The sequence below is a fragment of the Penaeus vannamei genome, chromosome 26 (genome assembly GCF_042767895.1).
Source record: "Penaeus vannamei isolate JL-2024 chromosome 26, ASM4276789v1, whole genome shotgun sequence".
Classification (NCBI taxonomy): domain Eukaryota; kingdom Metazoa; phylum Arthropoda; class Malacostraca; order Decapoda; family Penaeidae; genus Penaeus; species Penaeus vannamei.
The window spans coordinates 27,253,526-27,276,173 of NC_091574.1; the positions used below are offsets into that span (position 1 = coordinate 27,253,526).

Consider the following 22,648-nt stretch of genomic DNA (forward strand, 5'->3'; position numbering starts at 1 on the left):
CCTTGGATTCATAAGTAAATTAAGGAAAAGAAAGCCTTCTTTTTGTCCCCTATCGCCCCCCCCTTCCCCGACAGAAGAACTGTTCAGGCGTCGAGAGAGGTAGGTCGCTAGTTTGCGGCTTTCCCAGCGGGTGTAACGCGGTCAGCTGTACGCCCCCACCCCTTCTCCCTCACTCCAACACCCCCCTCCCCCCTTTCCAGATACGCCTTCCCACCCCCTTCCCTTGTCGCCCTTCCGACACACGCCCCTCCCTCCCCCCACTCTCCCCGACGCCGCCCGCCCCCCTCCCTTACCCCCCTACCCCCTCCCCCCCTCGGCCCGCCACCCAATAACCAGTCATCCAGGCCGTTCGCCCGAGCTGCTGGAAGGGTGTGCGTTCGTGCGTGCGTTCTCGTGCGTGTGTAGGTGTGCGTGCGTGCGTTTGTGTGAGTGTGTGAGTGAGTGAGCGGGTGCGCGCGCCACTTTATTGATTTTATATCTTTAGATACAGCACTACAAAGTGATATTTGTATTTATAAGTTTAAGCTTTACTCTCGACATATGTGGGTGTTGAGTTCGAACTGTTGTGGGTTGGGGTGGGAGGATTGGGGTATTTATTTTAGTTTAATGGTCTGTCTTCCTTGTTAAGTTAAGTTGAGAGAGAGAGAGAGAGAGAGAGACAGAGAGAAAGAGAGAGAGAGAGAGAGAGAGAGAGAGAGAGAGAGAGAGAGAGAGAAAATACGGTATATATTTGAAATGCTAGAAACCGGCTACAGTTTGCAAACAGTTCAAAGTAGTCTTTGCTTTTTTTTTGTGTATAATTGTTTTATACGTATATAAATCTAACATTTATATTTCGACGGGGTGTAAAGATATCGAAAATGACTGCCACCACGCGAGCTAGCGGCTACCACAACATCCGCCTCCCTCAGTAGCCGATCGCTAAGTGCCTCTGGCGTAGTAGAGTTCTCAGGTCATGTTACAAGAAAAGTGTCGCGCAAATGCAAAAGCACCGATTTGCATTCGCGGGGAAGCCAAGGGCGGGGGGGGGGGCGGTGCCGCGGGTCAAGCGATCGCTGTTGGCTTGCGTTGCTGCCTCTCTCTCTTCCTCTAACTCTAACTCTAACTCTAACTCTAACTGTGACTCTCCTACTCCTACTCCTCTTTTCTCCCCCTCACCCTCCTCCTCCTCCCTCTCGCTATCCCTCTCTCTCTCCCTCTACTCTCTCCCTCTCCCTCTCCCTCTCCCTCTCCCTCTCCCTCTCGCTATCCATCTCCCTCTCCTTCTCCTCCTCCCTCGTCTCTCTCCTCCTGCCCTCTCCCTCTTCTCCCTTTGCGAATGCATAACGGTCGTCCTCGTAGTGTTGTTCTATTAATTGTACTCTGATTTTAAAATAATTTTGCGTTTCCGTAAGATACACAAGTTGCGGCCAGTTCAGTTTTGATAGTATTTTTTTAATAATTATCGGATGACTTAATGAGAATGATTGCCTTACCTTCCGGGTATTGTGTAAGACTTTAGATTTAGAGAAGTTGCAGAATGTTGAATTGAATAATGTTTAGTGCAGTAGCAGTCATTTGCAATATTTTTAGCCGTCATTATCATCATTATTATTATTACCATGATTATTATTATTATTATTATTATCATCGTTATTATTATTATTATTACCACCACCACCACCATCATAATCATCATTATCATTGTTATTATTATTATGGTAATCATTATTATTATTGTCCTCATCATCATTTTTAGAGTTTGCATTGTATTGTAGAACTTTTGAGACATTTTTGAGGCCAGCTGATGTGTCTTGTACTGAAGGTTAATCAAACCATTGCTTTATGTATCTAAATATAATTACATACAACCTGTGTTTAAAAAAAAAACTTTGTTTGTAAAAAAAAAAAAGATATGATTGATGATTTACCCTGTTTTTTGCTAAGTTATGTCACCATAGTATTTTTCTATATATATCTTAGAGCATTACTGAATGGAGTAGTTGACTGAATACATTTTTTTCTGTTGTGACTGAGGCTTTATGTATATTTTGTTACTCTTACTTGGGGGGTTGAAGTACGCAGGAATGTCAAAATAAAAGAAATCAACTCATTGTAAGTTTTTAAGAGAGAGAGAGAGAGAGAGAGAGAGAGAGAGAGAGAGAGAGAGAGAGAGAGAGAGAGAGAGAGAGAGAGAGAGAGAGAGAGAGAGAGAGAGAGAGAGAGAGGGGGGGGGGTAAGGGTACAGGAGGGAAGTCGATAAATTGATTGATCTAATTGATGGGGAAATTGATCGATCGGCCGATGCTCTGGCTCTTCTTTCCCCCAAAGAGGTCAAAACTATCACCAGCCGCCAAATTGCACTCGTTAAGGATGAAGACAAAAGAAAATCCCCATCATCTTCTACACTTGTTATTTCGCAATGACGCCACCGTCCAAGACGCTTCAAGATATGGTTATTTTACCCCTTATTTTAAATATGAATCTTAATCTTGATTTTTATTATTTTTTTCATTCCCGTGTATTGTAAATTTTCAATTTTCACATCCCCTCATCAATGGTCACGTTTTCTTTCTTGCTTGCTTTTATTATATTCTTTTTACAAAGGCGTGATACAGAGATTGATAATTGTATACTTATATATATATATATATATATATATATATATATATATATATATATATATATATATATATATATATATATATATAAACACCGCCGTGTCAACTATCCCCATTCAGTCTCGACGACCCCCTCCATTGAGGCCGATTATTCGAAAAGGTTTTGGGCGAGGGAGAAGTGCGCGGCCAAAGTTTCCTTGCAGGTCTTGCACTAGCTGCGAGAGGGAGAAGGACTCGCCTTGTTGACTTGTTTGTTTGTTTGGCTTGTTTGGTCCTCTTGTAGAATGTTTGGGGAATGGGGGTTTTGTAAGAGTTTGTAGATAATCGTGTGTTGTTTTTCCCTACTGTTGTGAGGTGTTTGTGATGGACATGGGGGGGGGGGAGCGACGCGCCCAGAGGTAAATCCCACATACACTCACACACTCACACACTCACACTCACACTCACACACACTCACACTCACACTCACACTCACACACTCACACTCACACACACACACACACACACACACACACACACACACACACACACACACACACACACACACACACACACACAACACACAACACACAACACACAACACACAACACACAACACACAACACACAACACACAACACACAACACACACACACACACACACACACACACACACACACACACACACACACACACACACACACACACACACACACACACACACACACACACACACACACACACACACACACACACACCGTAATTCATTTATGTGCATTCACACTCGCATGGTGAGACCCCCGCGCGCGCACAGGAGGACGTGTAATGAGCTACTGACTCGATGAGCGTTCATTTTGTGCATTGGAGAGGCAACATTATGAGGGGATGTGCTGGACTGTAACTATGTTGAGGAAAGAACTGTTTGTTTTCCGTGTTGTAGATGATTCATTATATTTTGTTTTGTCTTCTATCATCGACGTGATCATCTCGATTTTTTTTTTGTTTTTTGTTTTTTGTTTTTTGTTACCTTGTCATACAGAAGAATGGTGTTTATAAAGCCTGTCTGTCCGGACGTATGTATGTGTGTATGTCTCTTCATGTGGATCTGTAAAGGTATACACTCCCAAGTTGGAACAGTATGTGTTGATAATACATTTGTGAAAAATTTAACGTTGTTATGATTATCCTTTCCGAGCAAGATGTTGAAAGTGGATCTTTGAAAATGGAAAAGAAGAAAGAAAATCAGACAAAAAAAAAAATGATACGAAAGATTCAGACCAGTAGTTAAAAGTACAAACAAACTTGATGATTGAATATAGACTTATTAATTGTTGATGCTTTTGGGTCTAATGTTTTCGTCTGTGCATTTATCAGTCAATGCTCTTGTGTCTCGCTCTCTCTATATATATCTACCTACCTATCTCAATCTGTCTGTCATTATTAGATATAATGGGCTTGCGTGCTAACCTCCACCCAGGCTGCGAACCGAGGCAGAGAAGCACGCCCGCACGCCCGCCCTCCTCTCTAAGGCCCGAGATTCTTGTCATACTTGGGCGTACGCTTTCGACTGTGGCCTGTTCTCTCTTCTTCTCTTTTCTTGTCTTCATATTCTTTCTTCGGCCACATGTGCGGCATATTGATCTCTCTTCTTTTTTTTTTGTTCTTTCTTTCTCTTTTCTCTCTTTCTCCTCTTCCTTTGTCCTTTTTTTCTGTGCTTGAGCTTGACCTTAAAGAAGTGATTCCCCGTTCTCATGTTGTCTTCCCGAGATGAGATTGTCTTGTCTCTGAGCTCTCACTGTTAAGGTTTCCTTGGATTTTATCTATGTGTTTTATATTTGCTGTTCTCTCTCTCCCTGCTCTTGCCTTTCTGTTAGGGTTTTCTCTGTTCGAGCGGTGTGTTTTCGTGTCATGTGTTTTATTTTTTGCCTTTTCTCTCCCACCTTCGTTCATTTTCCCTCTCTTTCTCCTTTATTTTGCTCCTCTCTTTCCCACTCATACTCCTCTTCCTTCCCCCCTTCCTTTCTGGTGTGCACCGTTCTGCACTCCCCCGCTCGCTCTCTCGCTCGTTCACTCACACACTCACTAACTCACTCACTCACTCACTCACTCACTCACTCACTCACTCACTCACTCACTCACTCACTCACTCTCTCACTCATGCAGTCACTCGCACACTCACTTACCGACACACTCACCCAAACACTCGCTCACTCGCATTCTCACTCACCCAAACACTCGCTCACTCACACACGCATCCAAACACTCGCTCACTCACACACGCATCCAAACACTCGCTCACTCGCCCAAACACTCGCTCACTCACACACGCATCCAAACACTCGCTCACTCGCCCAAACACTCGCTCACTCGCCCAAACACTCGCTCACTCGCCCAAACACTCGCTCACTCGCCCAAACACTCACTCACACACTCACCCACCCAAACACTCGCTCACTCTTCAACTCACTCACCCACACACGCACTCACTCATCCAAACACTCTCTCACTCTTTCACGCACTCACTCACTCACCCACACTCATCCAAACACTCTCTCACTCTTTCACGCACTCACTCACTCACCCACACTCATCCAAACACTCGCTCACTCTTTCACTCACACACTCACCCAAACACTCGCTCACTCTTTCACTCACACACTCACCCAAACACTCGCTCACTCTTTCACGTACTCACATCCACACTCACCCAAACTCTCGCTCACTCACCCCCCCCCCCTTTCCGCACCAATAAACTCAGCGGCCCATCGTGCGACCTAAAATTCCCTAAGTCATCTTTAAGTCACCGAGGTTAAGAGTAGACAGTCATCCCGTGCTATGGCGTTGCTTGAGAACGGGCGTAACTGTGCACTTTTTGTGTGTTGTTATTATTCTCATTCTTTCTGTTATTGTTATTTTTAAAAGCGTAACGGTTTGCTTCGGGATACGAGGGTAGCTCAATTTTGGAGGCGGTACGGGGGGGGGAGGGGAGGGTGGGGGGGTTGGGGGGTACGAGCGTAGTCTTTTTCGTTACCAATAGTTATTTTCTTTTCTTATTTTTGTGTTTAGTTCGGTGACTGATGTTTGTTATTCGAGTTTGTGGTTCCATGCCGCTAGAAATGTTATTCCGGTTATTTTGTTTTGTGCTTGGCGTCTAGAGACCGCGAGCGCAGTAACTCGGCAAGACTTGAAAGAGGAGGTACATGTACCGGGTGTTCAGGACCGGGAAGCACATGCATGGCTGTTGGAATATACGAGAACATGCGAGCCCGCAAACAGGACGCACACACGCACGCACGCACACGCACACACCCTTCCCCCTCCCCCCCTCACCCTCCCGCCGCCCGCCATGTCGGCACGCATACCAGCCCCACCACGCACACGCACCCTCATTTGTTTTATGCTCCACTGGGGCGACCTGCTCACATTCTCTCTCTCTCTCTCTCTCTCTCTCTCTCTCTCTCTCTCTCTCTCTCTCTCTCTCTCTCTCTCTCTCTCTCTCTCTCTCTCTCTCTCTCTCTCTCTCATATTCTCCTCTTCTTCCCCCTCCCTTCCTCTCTGTCTCATACATTTATTAATCTAATTTTTCTAGTTCATCCCCCTCATACATATACCCGACTCTCTCTCTCTCTCTCTCTCTCTCTCTCTCTCTCTCTCTCTCTCTCTCTCTCTCTCTCTCTCTCTCTCTCTCTCTCTCTCTCTCTCTCTCTCTCTCTCTCTCTCACACACACACACACACACACACACACACACACACACACACACACACACACACACACACACACACACACACACACACACACACACACACACAATGGCTCGCACAAATATATACACCCTCACGTCCTGTTTGTTGGGCCGCCGTGTCCCAACGCCGGCACCGGCTTCGGCTTAACACTTACCAGGCCCGGCCGGCGCTCGAACGTGAATGGTGCAGGCAGTGGGGAGTGTGTGTGTAAACTTCCATATTCATACGATGAACATTTATGTAGATGAAACAGAACACATTCTCTCCTTTGTATAAGAGAGTAAAACATTGGTGTAACTTGTGGAGAAATTGCTTGCGAGAATTCGCCAAAATGGAAGGCTACCTAGTCGGACGCAACTTAAAGGAAACATGTTGAACTTTTTGAAGTCTGGCAAACGGCTGATATTGTTTGTATATTCGCTGTGTTTGTACGTTTGCGCGCGTGTTTATGTTCGTTACCCTCCCTTTCCTCTCCCTCTCCCCCTCTTCGGTCTAACCTTCTGCTACCAACCAACCAACTAGCCCGCCGTAATTCTCTCTCTCTCTCTCTCTCTCTCTCTCTCTCTCTCTCTCTCTCTCTCTCTCTCTCTGTCTCTCTCTCTCTCTCTCTCTCTCTCTCTCTCTCTCTCTCTCTCTCTCTCTCTCTTTTCGTTAATTTCTTCTCTTTTCGTTAATTTCTTCTCTTTTCGTTAATTTCTTCTCTTTTCGTTAATTTCTTCTCTTTTCTATCCCTTCCTCCCTCCCCCTTCATTATACATGCTGTATATATATATGTGCATACATGCATTCAAATGTATATACATGCATTTATGCATGCGCATATATATTCTCTCTGCGTGCATGTGTATGTATGTATATACACAATGGCCTATGCTCGTCTGTTTACCAGTATCTGTTCCCTTCTATTTTTGTTTTCATCCCACGCCAGTTTGTAAATGCATATACATTAACAGTTCCCATTCGTCAATCGCTTTACCAGTTGGGACTACACAGAGCAAAATCTGATACATATCCACTGAAACAGACTCTAGTTATGAAGACCCGTCTAGGCTTCAGCGACACGCCGTTGATAGCGAACCATCGTGCCTTTATGCTGGCTGATTTGTGTTTTTTTATTTTATTTTATTTTTTATTGGGCGATTTATTGATTTATATATTTGTAATTTGTCGTTTGTGTATTTTTTCTTAATCCTATAACCTTTTTTTGTTATTTGAGTATAAAAGTAGGGATGTTGGGTAAGAACCGAGTCTATTTGGGCTGAATTTTGAAAGCGGTGACTGACGTGACACACGAGGAAAAAATAAGCCTTTCTGTACTGTGACGAGGTTCAGCAACCTGAGCTTGATATAATGGTGGCGGTTCATGACTCCGCTCACGTGACAAACGAACGACCCCGTATGACAACCCACGAGTGACAAATGACTGCACCTTTGTTAGTTGGTATGACACTCAGAGTCGACGTGAGTGACGGCGACCGACCGACGTGCTGGGGACTCGAAGGAGGAGGAACCGCACAGGACAAGGGGAGGAGGGGAGAGATTTGAGATCACGTGACTTCTGGCTAATGGACTTATGGGTGGGAAAATAGTACAGGGTAGGCAATATATATGTATATCCGTATATAGTATATACAATATATATAATTATATATATACATATATATAATCTCAGAGTTTCGAATTGGGAATCTCTGTGGCCTGATAGATAATTTACCGGTAGCTACTTTGCGGCACTGGAAAGTCTTTGTTTGGAAAACCCACATGCTCTCGTAGTGGCTTGAGACAAACGAGAAAGGTGTCCAAAGAGGATATTGACCATGTAGTATTGTCTAGATTTTGATGATGCTAGAGTGGGTTACGAATTTGAATAGGCCTTGCGAAGCCATCCTGTGTAATTCAGATAGAGAGAGGACTGGGATATAACCGGAGGAATATAGCATCGCCCAGGCTGACATTTGCATAACGACATGACACACTTGAGACGACCGAGAAACGAGCGACAAACGTCTACTGGAGAACTTAAATATAACCCACCAGAATTTTCTTTGATAAATCATGGAATGAAAGAAAGGGGCCCCTAATTAAAACAATGAGAAATAATTAATAAGAAATGACAGATTGAGGAACGAGGTAGTAACACGTTGTCTTGAACACGTAAATGTAATGGTTGTTGATGTAGACTAGGGGCGGCAGCTGAGAGTTTCGGTCTCTTGCAGGGATTCCTGGGAGACGGCTACAGGCGGCACTGCCCTATATGCGGCAAGGGTTTCGACCAGCCCTACAACCTCCAGCGACACATCCGTACACACACGGGGGAGCGGCCGTACCCATGCCCCTTCTGCCCGTACGCTGCTTCCGAACGCTCGCACCGCAAGTCCCATGTTGCCCGCCGCCACCGTCAGGAGTATGCCACTTGGACCGAGTAGAGTAGCCGCGGGAGAGAGGCTGTACACGACCGATGGGGCCTCCCTTCTCCCCCTCCTCCGGCTCCTCTTCCTCCTCTCTTTCTCCTCCGCCTTTTCGCCTCGTATGGAATTCACACGTCGGTGAAATGGAGGGAGAGAAAACAAGAGGTAGATAGAGGGAAAGAGATAAAAAACACACAACCAACTGTGTGAAAAAAGAATAAAGAAAAAAAGAAAGAAAGAAAAAAAAGGAGGGGGGGAATGGAGCCGAATTTTTCCCAAACGAAGCCAAAATGCAGGCAGTCGGACAACGTGGGGGAAAGGGGGGGCTGTTGACACGCAATCACTCGCACGCAAACGTCTCGCACGCAAAAGCCCGAGTCCGAAGCCGTAGCCACACGGGTAGCGGTTGTTGGTTCAAGGTTCAGATGCTCTGCCTCGTTCCTCAGTGACAAAAAGACTTGGAAACTGTTCATTGACTCTACGCAACTATGAAGTATGAAAATAAGCATAAACAAAAAACACAAATAACGACAGAAAAGAAAACAATAAATAAATGTTGGAAACTTACGGGATGTGGCATTCTGCACGTCATATACACGCACGCATCCGCTGTAACGAGTCCCAAGCCGGTGCCGGCCTCAGCCGAACACCTCGCGCGCGTGTGTGCGTGTGTGTGTGCGTATGTTCGTGTGTGAGGCGCACGCACACATCCGCCAGGTGCACGCAAGCGTCGTCACACGCGTGCGTTTGGGGAATCAATACACCTCACTCTCACTCATATCCGGGTTTGACAAACGAATATTTCGTATGGCAATATCAGAGGTTCAGCAGATTTGTAATGAAATGTATGCTTGAACATTAATATTCTGGAATGTTAAGGAAAATGAAATAAAGTTTAAAAAACAACTTGCAGGGATTATGTGCCGGTAAATGGGTTTTACATGCCTAATATATTTACTGTGTTGCTATATACTGTAAAAAAGCTCATTTACTGAAGAATGTGAAATTTCAGGGAAATATTTATACTGTTCACAGACAGATAAGTCAAGCGTCGAGCAAATGTACACAACACCTACATAGATTTATTTTAGTCTGTCAGTGATGACTACACAGCACTCATCCTCTTTCATGTTGCTTGTCATTTTCCCACAAAGTCATACAGTTAACTGCATCCCTCACTCACTCCCACACACATATGTCTCTTACTTATACTCATGTTCTTGGTATGGTACTTGGAACTTTTACTTATACTGAATGTTCTTTATATGATACTTAGAACTTTTGGTTATACTGAATGTTCTTGGTATGGTACTTGGAACTTTTACTTATACTGAATGTTCTTTGTATGGTACTAGGAACTTTTACTTATACTGAATGTTCTTTATATGGTACTTAGAACTTTTGGTTATACTGAATGTTCTTTGTATGGTACTTAGAACTTTTACTTATACTAAATGTTCTTGGTATGATACTTGGAACTTTTGGTTATACTGAATGTTCTTTGTGTGGTACTTAGAACTTTTACTTATGCTGAATGTTCTTTGTATGGTACTTAGAACTTTTGGTTATACTGAATGTTCTTTGTATGGTACTCAGAACTTTTACTTATACTAAATGTTCTTGGTATGATACTTGGAACTTTTGGTTATACTGAATGTTCTTTGTGTGGTACTTAGAACTTTTACTTATGCTGAATGTTCTTTGTATGGTACTTAGAACACTGTCTTTTAACTTTTTGCTCATACTCTTTGCTTCAGACACCTCTCATCTGTATTCTAAACCATGTAGACTCATACATTTTATACACATTCTTTATATATGGGATACCAAAGCAGTTTATACACTTTTTGCCCTCTGTCACCGCAATGCTCTTCCATATAACAGATTTATTACATGTTCACACTTCACATTCCTTTTAGATACAGAAAATATAGCCTGTATTTGGCTCGATGTATCCCTCTCCCCACATACATATACTTTCCTTATTATTACCCTGAAAGTCACATCATTGATACACCTGCCACTCCCTCCCCTGTTTTGAAGACCATCTACGCTTGTCTGCTCTTAGCCCCCCTCCCCTCACTTATTTTGAATTCACACTTCATGCACTTTTATCACACTTCAATAATATATCCTCTTCACTAACATTCTTGACACTTTTCACTGTACACAAGAAAACATTAAAATGGGAATGTATTTGAAAGTGGTCTTTTCACTGTTCTGAGGAGAATGTTAATTTGATATTTATTTTTTTAATCATTCTTATTGTTATTTTATTTTTCACCAGTAATCACCTGTTGTAGATTTGTATACATAGAGAAGACTTGTCAAGTTTATAATGAAGAGTGGTCACAACTGCCCATATATGTAGACCTAGCAGTAATAGATTCATTTTGATTCATAGGTTTAGGCTGAAAATCATGAGACTGAGTTTTACTTTTTTGGATTTTATGTGGGTAATGTTTGTGGAAATTTTGTTAGATCATTGCACACACCCTTTGTGATTTTACCATGTTGTCTGATTGCTATTAATGCATTTGATTTTGCATACAATAAGCTCCATTCTTGTTCCATGTTGTTTTTACTATCATTCTATTTGGAAATGCCTCTTAAGGAGACATTTTTGTTTGTAATTTAAAATCAATTCACAAGATTTTGCACTTCTGTTTCAAACCAATGCAAAGTAGCATGCACGTGTGGAGCACTGTCTAATCAAGGTTCTAGTTTTTCATGCCAATATTCTTGAAAGTTGTTGGCCGTCAGTTTGTTTCCATTAAGAGATGGATATGATAGTTTGTGAGATAATACAGTTTAAGATATTGGTAATTGGATGGTCTTTAATTTTTTCTTTCTTTTTTTTTTTTGTCTGTGAAATATTGATTTGCAGAAATTCACTGCTCTGTAAGATTGATATCTTGGGAAAATGAGTTATCAGTGTTTAAGATGTGTATATACATATACATTTTAGACTATACAAAATAGCCTTAGTAATTGAGTAGCCTGTTAGATTTCTGGTGTTGTATCAACAAGATTTATTGATGGGAAACAAGAAAGGTGACGTTAAGTACTGAAATATTAAACCATTTTTTCTCATTTAGATTCTGTTTTCTAAAAGCTTAAGATGGTAGTATAGTATTATTTGTATACTTATCTTTATGATTTAGTTTTTTATGTTCAGTTTCTTTTGATGATGATTGGTACTGCTCAAAATTACCACCAGGAATGTTTTTTTAAGAAGTATGTAGCAATGGGTGGGAGTGTTGTACACTGAATTAATGAAAAGTATAAGGAGTTTTAAAACTATTTTTCCAAATACAAATGAGTAGATGTTATTATAGGTTTGTCTTTTTTAAGAGCTTATGATGTTATTTTACTGGACCTTTGCACATGAATTAAAAAGATGTGTGTTGATATATTTTGCTTTTTGTCTTATTTTGCAACCCAGATTTCAACATGTCTTACTTAAAACATTCTTGTGAAGTACTGAATTCCGTAACACTTTTTATGTTTGTAGTATCAATTAAAATGTTTGAATTTTTGAAGCAATACTCTGGCATTTGATTTGATCATCCTTATCAAACTAGGAGGAAGAAACTCCTTTCCTGATTCAGTTTTCTTTCCTTGTTGAAGAAAGAAGGAAAGTAAAAAAAAAATTGTTATTCAAACAAATTATGATTCTGAAAGCAGTTTGGTGAATAATTTATCGCGAATCTGGCAAAATGTGGTAGAAAAGAAGAGACAGTCATATTAACTACAATATATCTTGCTGCTGCTAGACAAGTTATACCCTGGAATCAAATATTCTGGTGTAATGAAATAGAAAGCATTTAGGATATTGTGTAAAATTAATTGAAAATGACACTTTGGGACTTGATTAAAAATATATTTATGACAAAGATGAATGAAAAATCAAGGAGAAAGAATTTATTATATTTAAGAAACTTGTGCAGAAATAATTTAAAACTGCCAAAGTCATTCTGGTTCCAAATATGCTTTTCTTCTCTCTTTTTCATTAAATGGGAAGCCCTTTTACTTACCTTTCCATCAAAGAAAAATTGTGCGAGTTAAGCAGCTTGGATTACACAAATTCTTATTGAAACCAATTTTTATTTTCTCTACTCTTCAATTTCTTTAATAATCATTTAATCATATCCAGTTCACATGAGACTTTCTAGATGTTTTCTAAATTTATTACACAAGTTTCCTTATCAAAGTCCCACTGAAAAGCCATTTTAAGTTGATAATCAGTTATTTTGCTCACTCCCTCTTTCCCATTTCCTAATTGTTCTTCCTGATGGTGCTCCACATATTTTAGTTCACAATACTTGTCAAAAAGATGATTGAAAATGGCATAGTATTATATGAAGATATAACTTAACCATTTGTGATTGTTGTGATTCTCATATATTTATATTGGGGAGGAAGTAAATGCCTTGAATAAGAATATTATTTAGTTTTTCATTTGTATTCCTCAACATGTGAAAGCCATGTTGCTCTGGGAGGGGATGGGAGATCATTATTTCATTCTTGTTTTTTGTGTGGTCATACTAAATGCATGGTAATATATATTTAAGGGATATTTATATAAGTTTGCTGTCAGGAGATGCCACAACAGAAGGAGATAAGGAAGGTGGAAAATGAGAGGTATAAAGAAAAACATAAAATCGAAGAAAAGGCATGGCTGAGGTGTTGTGTGGTTGTTGCAGGGCGTGGGCGGGTGTGGTCTGGCTGCCGCAGATACCCGTCGAATGTGGACTAGCAGTGGCAGCAGCAGCAGTGGTGCCGCCAGCAGTCATGCTATTGGTGTTGTAAACTCTGCAGGTGGCAGTCTTAATTTGGAGAAGCAACAACTCATGCTGGCTGTACAGGCAGTGGCTGGGGGGCATATGACAGGTCGGCAAGCAGCACGAGCCTTCAATGTACCTCGCACCACACTTCGGCGCTGGGTCACCCATGATCGCCGCCTCCACCCATGTCCTTATTGCCCCTATCGTGCTACTGAGCGATCCCACCTCAAGAAGCACCTTGGGCGCCGTCACCGTGACTTACCCGACCAACACAGCTCAGCCATGCACCCCATTCACCAACTCCCCTCCGAACCCGAGTCCCCTCCCCCGCCAACTGTTCCGGTGGTAGCCTCGCAACCTGCATCCACGCCCCCTGTCTCTGAATCCCAAAATGAAGAATCTGCCTTATCCACAAATGCCCCTTGAAGCAATTATGCACTTATTATCATTCCCCCTCAGGATGTCATTGAGGGACCTGTTAGTGAGACTTTTGAAGTCAGAAGTTCCATAGAAGAGACACAAACTTCTTTTGCTCATATCAAAGTCTGGTTGAACCCAGCAGTGAAATGCTACACTACATTTGAGAATTACAGTAGCTAGTATATAGCAGGGTATGGTGCCAAAGTGGTATACATTTAAGCTTTCTTTCTAGTGACATGTTCTTAGGAGAAAAGTGCTCTTCCAGAAAGATTTAAGTAGCATAGTGAAGATATTAAATAAAGAAAAAATTGTATATGACCAGTAAGCCAAAGCAGAATGTGATACTAAGAGCATCCTCAGAATAATTTTCCATTAAAGATCTTATGTCTCATTTCAGATATTTGAAATTATTGCAGACAAATTCACATGAATAGAACCACAGTGCATACTGTTTTTGTTTTACTTTTGATATTCAACTGATTTGCTCAATGTGAACCTCATACTGCATCAGTCAGTTACAGTGAAACAGAATACCTTGTGAAGGAAAATAACAAGCATAAAGCACTTTGAAATCAAACTAAACAGTATAGTAAGCCAGTGAGTAGGAAAATTATTATGTACCAGGTAGTAAATTGATGAATATCAGGATTACCAGGAAAATGAATTATTCCCATCACAAATCCCTATATACACATGCACACAGTCATAAACCGATGCATATATATGTACACTTACCTAAACCAGCACAATTATACATGACAAATTTATTCAAATACATGCTATTTTTTAATAGATGCATATCATCCACAGAACTGCATACACACATGGGATGTTCATATTACCAATTTGTATATTAGAAACATTATTTGTTTTCATATACAAAACTATTTTGTGTAGTGAACTGAGTTTACATCCTGGGAAAAGTATTAGCCATTATAGTCATGTCTTTGTTGTTGACATATTTTGATCTGTTATACATATCTAGATCTACAGGAAGTGAAATTTAACGTAGATGTATTTTTTTAAAACTAGTTAGCAGATTTTAAAGATAAATAGCTATTTTTATACACCTGTGTAAGTTGTTTGAAGCTTATTTCAGATTTCAAGTTGATTACCTAAAGTAGGAAAAAAGATAGATATTTGATTTTTGCTCTACTTGATTCTAGGAAAAAGATAATGAATTATGTTTTTTGCAGAAGTATTCTGCCTTAAAAGAACATTATAAAGTCCTAGTTGTGATGATAGTACACTATAGACAATTATAGATGATTATATTTATAATTTATGATGATGATAGTGAGATAGTTTGTTGATTTGGTTTGATTGACTTGTGTATAATAAACTCTCCTGTGGAGTTAAGCTCTGTTGATATTAGCTAGTTAGTCATTAATTATAGGCACCTGTTATGTCACTGAGTGTTATAACTTTTTGTAAGCTTTTCCAAGATATCTATCTATCAAGGAGATACAATAGTAAAGAGAAGCTATGTGGTGTGTATATATGTCCAGGTGGTAGTGCATATGATGTGATATAGTTTTGATAGAAATATAGTTTCAAATATCACTTGAGAAAATCAAAAGAAGGCCAATTAAATACATCAAATTTCTTCTTACTTGTGATAAAAGTAAATGTCTTGCAAGCAAGATATTAACCAAAACAGTTGTGTATAGTAGTCATGCGATGACAATACTGTATATTTATTATAAAGTCTTTCATTTTCTTTTTATACTATAGATATTTATATAGAGCAGAAGCCAATGTAGAATATTTTTTGTCTTAGTTTTGGAATTTACTAAATGTTATATCTCATGTAGACAATCAACATGGAATGTGCAGGAACCAAATGAAAATGTAGATTTAAGTAGTGTTCATATGTAGGAGTCTCTATTCTTGAATAGCTTGAACTTAACATGCAATTGTACTGAAGATTCAGTAGACTTATTTTGAACATGTACCTAAGGAAATATAGGTTCTTAGGTTAGTTTGTTATATGAACCCTTCTTTTCTTTCTGTGCGTGTTTGTCCTTGCATGTGTGTGTGTGTGTGGGGGGGGGGGGGGATCTATGCTCATGTGTGTTTCCAGTGTGGAAGAGAGTGGGTGAATTTGACAAAAAATAAACAAGCACTTGTTTTGCTTTTCAGACACAAGGCAGATAGTTTGCTTTCATGGTTAGATACATAGTGCCCAACAGTTAAACAATAAAGGATATATATTTGAATTTATAATGTAGGATATTAGTTACTCATGATGCTTTGATTGATGTTTTCTTATTGAAAATGTACACAATTTTAGCTGCCTTTCATTTTAGGAGATGCTTATCTAACATGCAGTTAAATTTTTCATGTGCGTATTACCTAGTATAGATTACAGTGTTTAGAACGTGAGGTTGTAACAGTCAGAGTGGTACCAGGTCAGACTGTTTGTCTGTCTGGATGTGTGCCTGTACTTTTTGTGTGTCTGTAACTATACGTGTGAAGGTATGTGTGTTTCTTAAAAGCTTCAAAAACAGAACTTGTACAATTTACCCCTTTTACAAATGTTAACTCTTTCTAATAGTGATTTCATGCCATCTTTCCAAGACAAAAAGTATATGCTACATTGACATTGAGAGGAAGTATCTTTTACAGTATTAGCAGAATTCAATGGCATGTTTCTGTTTCCCAGAAGTGAAAAGCAGAATAGTGGAGTGTTTTTAATATATGACAACTGTTGAAATGGAATTATCTCTTTATCTGTTTAGTGACACATGTTAGATGTTACTTTGATAATTACAAAACTGGATACCTGTTATATGTCTTTTAAGTGTTGATGTGTGTGATATGTTCAATAAAAAAATACATTTAAATGTTTAACATCAGTTTTCCTTCATCCTGTTTTGCCGAGGATCAATTTTTATCCCTTTTGGGAAGTTTTTATTTAGCTCGTTTGTTTTGTTGGGGTGTATTTTACCATTTATTATTATTATTATTTATTATTATTATTATTATTATTATTATTGTTGTTATTATCATTATTATTGTTGTATGCAGTGTACAAGTATTTTTTATTGATTTATTCATATATAACTTTGATTTTAAGTTACTGTTTATCAATTCTTTTAAGAGTTGATATATGAATTAAAATTTTTGGAAGTTGGAAGTCAGTGCATATGAAGAAAAAAAACACACACACGGACACACACACTTACATGAAAAAAAAGAAAGGAAAAATGACACGCAGTAAAGAAATAAATGAATAAATAAAGAAATGTACACGGGAAAGACTATACCATTTTTTCGGTATTTTCCTCTTTGTTTTATGTTACTTTTTTCATTTTCATATTGTTTCCCTTACTGGAGCATATTTATTTGTATTTAGAAAATATACTCAAGGTTGAGTTTTATTTCCGCACAGACAGAATGGTTGACAAGCTGCCCCTATCTTTACCCACAACTTTTTGCACCTCCACCTTTGTTCTCATATTATAGATATATATATATATATGTACATTTTTTACTAGTTTATAGTAAATGACTGGACTTCTGACTCGATCACATTCACCACCATTTCTGTTGTGACTGGTCTTCCTATCTCCCCTGACTTGACGTTTTCTACTCCTCCCTGATCTTCGGACTTTTGGCTTCTTCCTGTGATGGATGGGCTCTGGTTTAGGGTACTGGACTAATGGAAAGGGTTTGGTTGGTTCCTATAGGGTACTGGTCTCTGGTTGGTGGCAGGTTAAGGTTATATGGACCCAGTTTTGACTATTACGGTATTTTATAAAAGTCTGTGACAACCTAGATCTTCTTGATGGGAAGAATATATTTTTCCTTTGTTCTTTAATTTGTTGGCGCAAATTTAGCGGTAGCTATGAAGAGCACTGGGGTCAGTTGGCTAAGAGGACTTCATAAAGCGTTGCACTTGAGACTTTGGCTAGGGTTTGACGTGAAGAAGACTGACTTTTGAAAGATATGTTGGTTCCAAATTTAAGTATTTGATAGAATAGTAGTCAACTTTCTCTTTAAGGTGCTAAGACAATATCTCGTGTAAAGACAGATAGTATGAATATAGATATTTATCTTATTAAATTTAGTTTTTCACTCATTTAATTTTTTAAAGTATACATTTTACATGTTGCATTAAATGTTGGGTGCAATTTCATTATCAGATGAGAAAATAGCATGTGAAGCTAGGAACACTTTGTAAATTTCAAACAAGAAATAAGTGTGTAGATAGAACAAATACTGTAAATATAAACACTTCGTATTAGAAGATAAGATGGTGATTTTACTTCCTTCATAGTATATAATGTTGATGGTGCAGTTACAGGGAAAATGACAGAAGGATAGAGATATGATTGTTTTTTCAAAGTCTTGCTGAGCCATGAAGTTTCTCAGTGCAAAACCATTTTACTAAAGCGATTTAAATTTTTAGATTCAGTATGAATTTTTTAGAGTAAATGTAGCTTATTAAGTGCTTGTCTAGAATCGATAATAGTAACAGTTGATAGAATTCTGCCACAGTATTTCTTAGGAGCCATTTTAGGATTTATCTGATAATGATTGCAGTTACATCCAGACCCTGACCCTGACTTGTGCAAGATGCCCAACCCTTTCTACTTTTGACATTTTACTCGACTGACAAAGGACTTGTTTTTTGTAGGACTGGGATCATGTTCGTCCAGCTGCCCTCATTCCTGTGGTGGAGATACGCCAACCCGTTGCTGCAAGCACACCCACAAGCATCGCTCAGCTAATGACTGGTGCCTGTCCGAAGACTGCTGCCATACCTATGGGCCCAGCTAGTGGGGCCTTCACTCCCTACACGGCCTCAACCTCCCCAAGGGGCAGTACCCCAGACTTGGCTCAGGTGGCACCTGCCGACAAGCAGTCTTTTATGTGCCCCGTGTGTGGGAAACAGTTTGGGCAGCCCTACAACCTCCGCCGCCACCTGACCACCCACACGGGAGAGAGACCTTACCGTTGTCCCCACTGTAACTATGCTGCCTCTCAGAATGTCCACCTGGAGAAGCACATCCGACGCATACACTTGAATAATGGCCAGAATGAACACCCAACTGGGCCAGCCGTCACTTGGCCCCTGCAAGCCACAGCTGTAACTCCATAAATAAATTCTCATATCTGCACATCATGATAAGCCTTGTGATGACAAAGTGATAAAATACATATATCAATATTTCGTTATTACTCAGATGGTCAGTGTTTTTTCTATCATATTAAGAGTTGTCTATGAATATTCAGAACAGAATACAATTTATAGTAAAACTTCCTTTTATATAATATCTATTTCATATACTACTTTTTATATACAATGATGCAGTATACAGAGGCCTTTGATTATTTTCTGAAAATATTTTGGTATAAGGATAGTAAAAGTTATTTTACAAGCATTACTCACCCAGCAGTTGGGTGGCCATCAGAGAGATTAGTTCAAGTGGTGAGAAAGCCAAGAACTACAAAATATATCTAAGAGCCTTCTTTAGGATACTAGCTCTTACACATGAAAGCCATAACAAAGCACTTACATGAATACATTTTCTAAGAAGGCAACATCTCTTTTTCATAGGTATCTTACAGTATTTGCAGAGTTGTGAAAATACAACCCCAAAAAAGAAGAAAAAAACAGGATGACAAGCATATACTATTGACATAAACACAAACACATACACTTGACGCACTTTAGACACTAAGCCCGGACATTCTTTTACACAAGGTAGACATACTTATCGTAATTTATTTATCCGCATTAGTGATTAAGCACTAGGAGATGACAGTGCTTGACAGAAATATCCAAGAGGTTGTATGATTTTCATTGCAGTATGATCCCTGTATTAATGCATGGTTGTTATTTTGTGTCTCATCTTGTGGTGGTATGGAGTCTCCTCACGCTGCTACATAAGGAGACACAAACTTACTTTCTCTTTTATGGTTGAATAAGAAATTAGGTGTTTTAGTTTTGCTGGAAGTGATGATATAACATGCTTATATATATTACAAAAAAGCAAAAAACAGAAAAAATTATACTCTATATAAAAGCCCCATTTTTGTATTTTCAGCGTTTTGTATGTGTATACTTCTTTTTATTTATTATTTTTTCCCTCTCTCTCTTGTGGCTTGAAAACTAGAGTATTAGGCTTAGGGCTTCCAGATGATATGATTTAATAAAAACAAAAAAGCAAAAAAAAGCATTAGAAGCATGTATTTTATGAAATATTTCTTCACTTGAGCCACAGATAGCCACTTAGAAAATTCTCAGAAAGTGTTCTTATCAAGTCGTATTTATTTTATTATTGCATTATATATCAACATATTGGGTTGGGTTAAATGACAAACATGATTAATTTATTTTTGCATGATTATGTTTTAAGGTAATGATTTTATATATATATATGTAGGATAAGCGGTTGTAACACCATTCTTGAAAGAGCTATTGAGGTTAATCAGTCAATATTTCATCATGTCCAGTCAGCAGATCTTGCTCTTTGCTCAATGACCAATTACAAGAGAATCCCAAAGTATGTTCCAGTCCCTCGAATAGCATCCTTCAGAATTTTTTACCTAGTTTTTAAGGAGTTCAATGTAAAGGTTAAGTACTCAAGGTTCACCGATCAGCCAGTCTTTCGTACATCTAACCAGAGGTTATGTTTGTGAATACCTCAATTGATATTGTATGTTTACTCTCAAAGATGCTTTTTTTTTTTTTACATATTGGGGATAATGACATTTTTTGTAATGATGAAATTTAACAGTGATGGTTGGTCAAAATGCAAGGATGAACTTTTGAGTATTTGATGATATTATATACACATATATTTATATACCAAGGCTTGTAGCCTAGATCCTAATGCTTGATATACCCTGTGCTCAACACTATGCAAAGAATCGAAAATCCATTATTATATTGTGTTTACAAGATAATTCTTTTAATACTCTTCTAAGGAAAACTGTTTGTGAATGTATTTTATATATAAAATCAGTGTCAGATATATATTTTTCTCAGAGAAAATTACAAAAAGAAAACTCAAAAGTGTCCTTACTGATTACATTGGGTTGTATTTGGAAAAAAAGAAAGCATTATCTCTACTTCATAGATAACAGTCACTTGTGTTTGCTGAATCAGGAAAAGTTACCAATGTCAATGGTATAATTTAAGTGTTTGTTTTGCTTGAATAACTATTGTGATCTTGGCAGTTTTAGATTTCCTGTTCATCTCATCACAGAAGATGATTTTTTCCATATGAATTATGACAGCATATGCTAAACAAACAGTAAACAGAATGTTACAGATTTGGAGGGGTATTCATAATGACAATGGAAGGAAAAAACTTGTTAGATTTATGTTGATTTTTTTGTCCTTTGAATAATCAATATTTGCAGTTGCTGTGCAGTCACAATTCATATATGTAACAATGACAATAAAATTGAATGATTCTTAACCAGACAACTATATCGTTTTTGTTTGTCCGTGTGTAAGTAGATGTGTAGGCATACATGTACCTGTGTATATTTATGAATACTAAACACGATTAGTTTTGTCGATAAATACTTACATAGGTACAAGTATGAATATACATGTAACTCTTGAGTGTGTATATGTGTGCATTCGATTAAATGTGGGGGTTCTTTTGACTCGGGTGTTGTTTTTGGCTTGTGTGAATAAAATCAGCAAGTTTCAAAAGCTGCCAAATAGTGAAAGGTAAATTTTGAGAGTTGAATGTTGAGATCAAAATGGATTATATACTCTTTATGTTATCATTATTTATATGAATATATTTGCAAGTGGTTGAGACAAGTATGTTTGTAAATCAGAGGAAGATATCCCTTTAGTGTATTTTATATATATTAAGATATATCCCCGCCCAGCAGAGCACTAGGTAGCAGCATTTGAAGCTGCGCCCACTTCAGTATTTTACCCTAATTCCGGTGATAGTTAGATGCGTTCAGTATTTTTGTTTTCCAGTAAGAATTGTCAATATTTTTTGTTATGGGTCAAGGGTTTAAGCAAATAAAGCTTATCCAATTTTCTTAAGCTTTTCTACATTATATTTATAGTTTCAAAGTGAGTTGAGGAAGAATGCCAGTACATTAGATAGGCCTGGAAAAAGTACCTTTGTTTTTGCTGTATTGTTTGTGACTCAAGAATTGAGATTAGAGGGTAATTATTTTAGAGACAGTTTAGGATGCCATGAGCATGTACAACTTCGTGATATATAAGAAACCTTTGCTGGTTAAAAATGCTTTCAGTGAAATTTTTTTTTGAAATGTCCCCTCAAAAATCCTCATAAGCAGAAACAAAGTAATATTTTTTACGTGCCTTAATTAGAAATCTTAATAGGACGTATCCACACATCCCAGATAGCGTAAGAGAGACTGTAGCAATGCACAAGTTAACTGAAATTTTTTATCAAAACTGTGATCTTATGCCTTCCAAGTGTTAATTTTTTTTTCTTTCTGTTTTCTGAGCCGAGGCCTTGCATTCTGTAATAGCAAAATAGAAAATTAATATTCCAGTATATACTTTTGGAAAGGGACACTATTTTTGGTACTTTTGTAGAATGCTTTTGTAGCTTTTCTAATAAATATTAAGCATATATTGGTGTGTTTTTTCTACCCATATTAAAAAAAGAAAGAAGAAAAACAATATATATATATTTATATTTATATATATATTTATATATTTATATATTAATATATACACATACAAATACATA

The 22,648-nt window shown here is 38.6% G+C and overlaps 2 protein-coding genes across 3 annotated transcripts in view; both read left to right on the plus strand.

Moving 5' to 3' along the window:
• LOC113809887 (zinc finger protein SNAI2) overlaps nt 1-8,727 on the plus strand; it is an 11,243-nt gene extending 2,516 nt beyond the window's left edge. The window contains exon 2 of one of the 2 annotated variants that reach the window (XR_011399613.1): nt 8,539-8,727. The gene's annotated coding sequence lies outside the window, so the exon portion shown is untranslated. Of the gene's footprint in view, nt 3,748-8,538 lie in introns of those variants that run through there. The other variant, XM_070139615.1, reaches the window with a different exon arrangement.
• A 9,395-nt stretch (nt 8,728-18,122) lies between these two features.
• Nucleotides 18,123-22,530, plus strand: LOC113809910 (probable transcription factor Ken). The gene has a single exon (XM_027361584.2). It carries the CDS (start codon nt 18,673-18,675, stop codon nt 19,042-19,044), a length of 372 nt encoding a protein of 123 aa, XP_027217385.1. The 5' UTR covers nt 18,123-18,672; the 3' UTR covers nt 19,045-22,530.
• Nucleotides 22,531-22,648: the final 118 nt, after the last annotated feature.

Coding starts and splice junctions, on each gene's coding strand:
- LOC113809910 (XM_027361584.2), top strand. CDS start 18,673: ATGACTGGTGCCTGTCCGAAGACTGCTGCCATACCTATGGGCCCAGCT.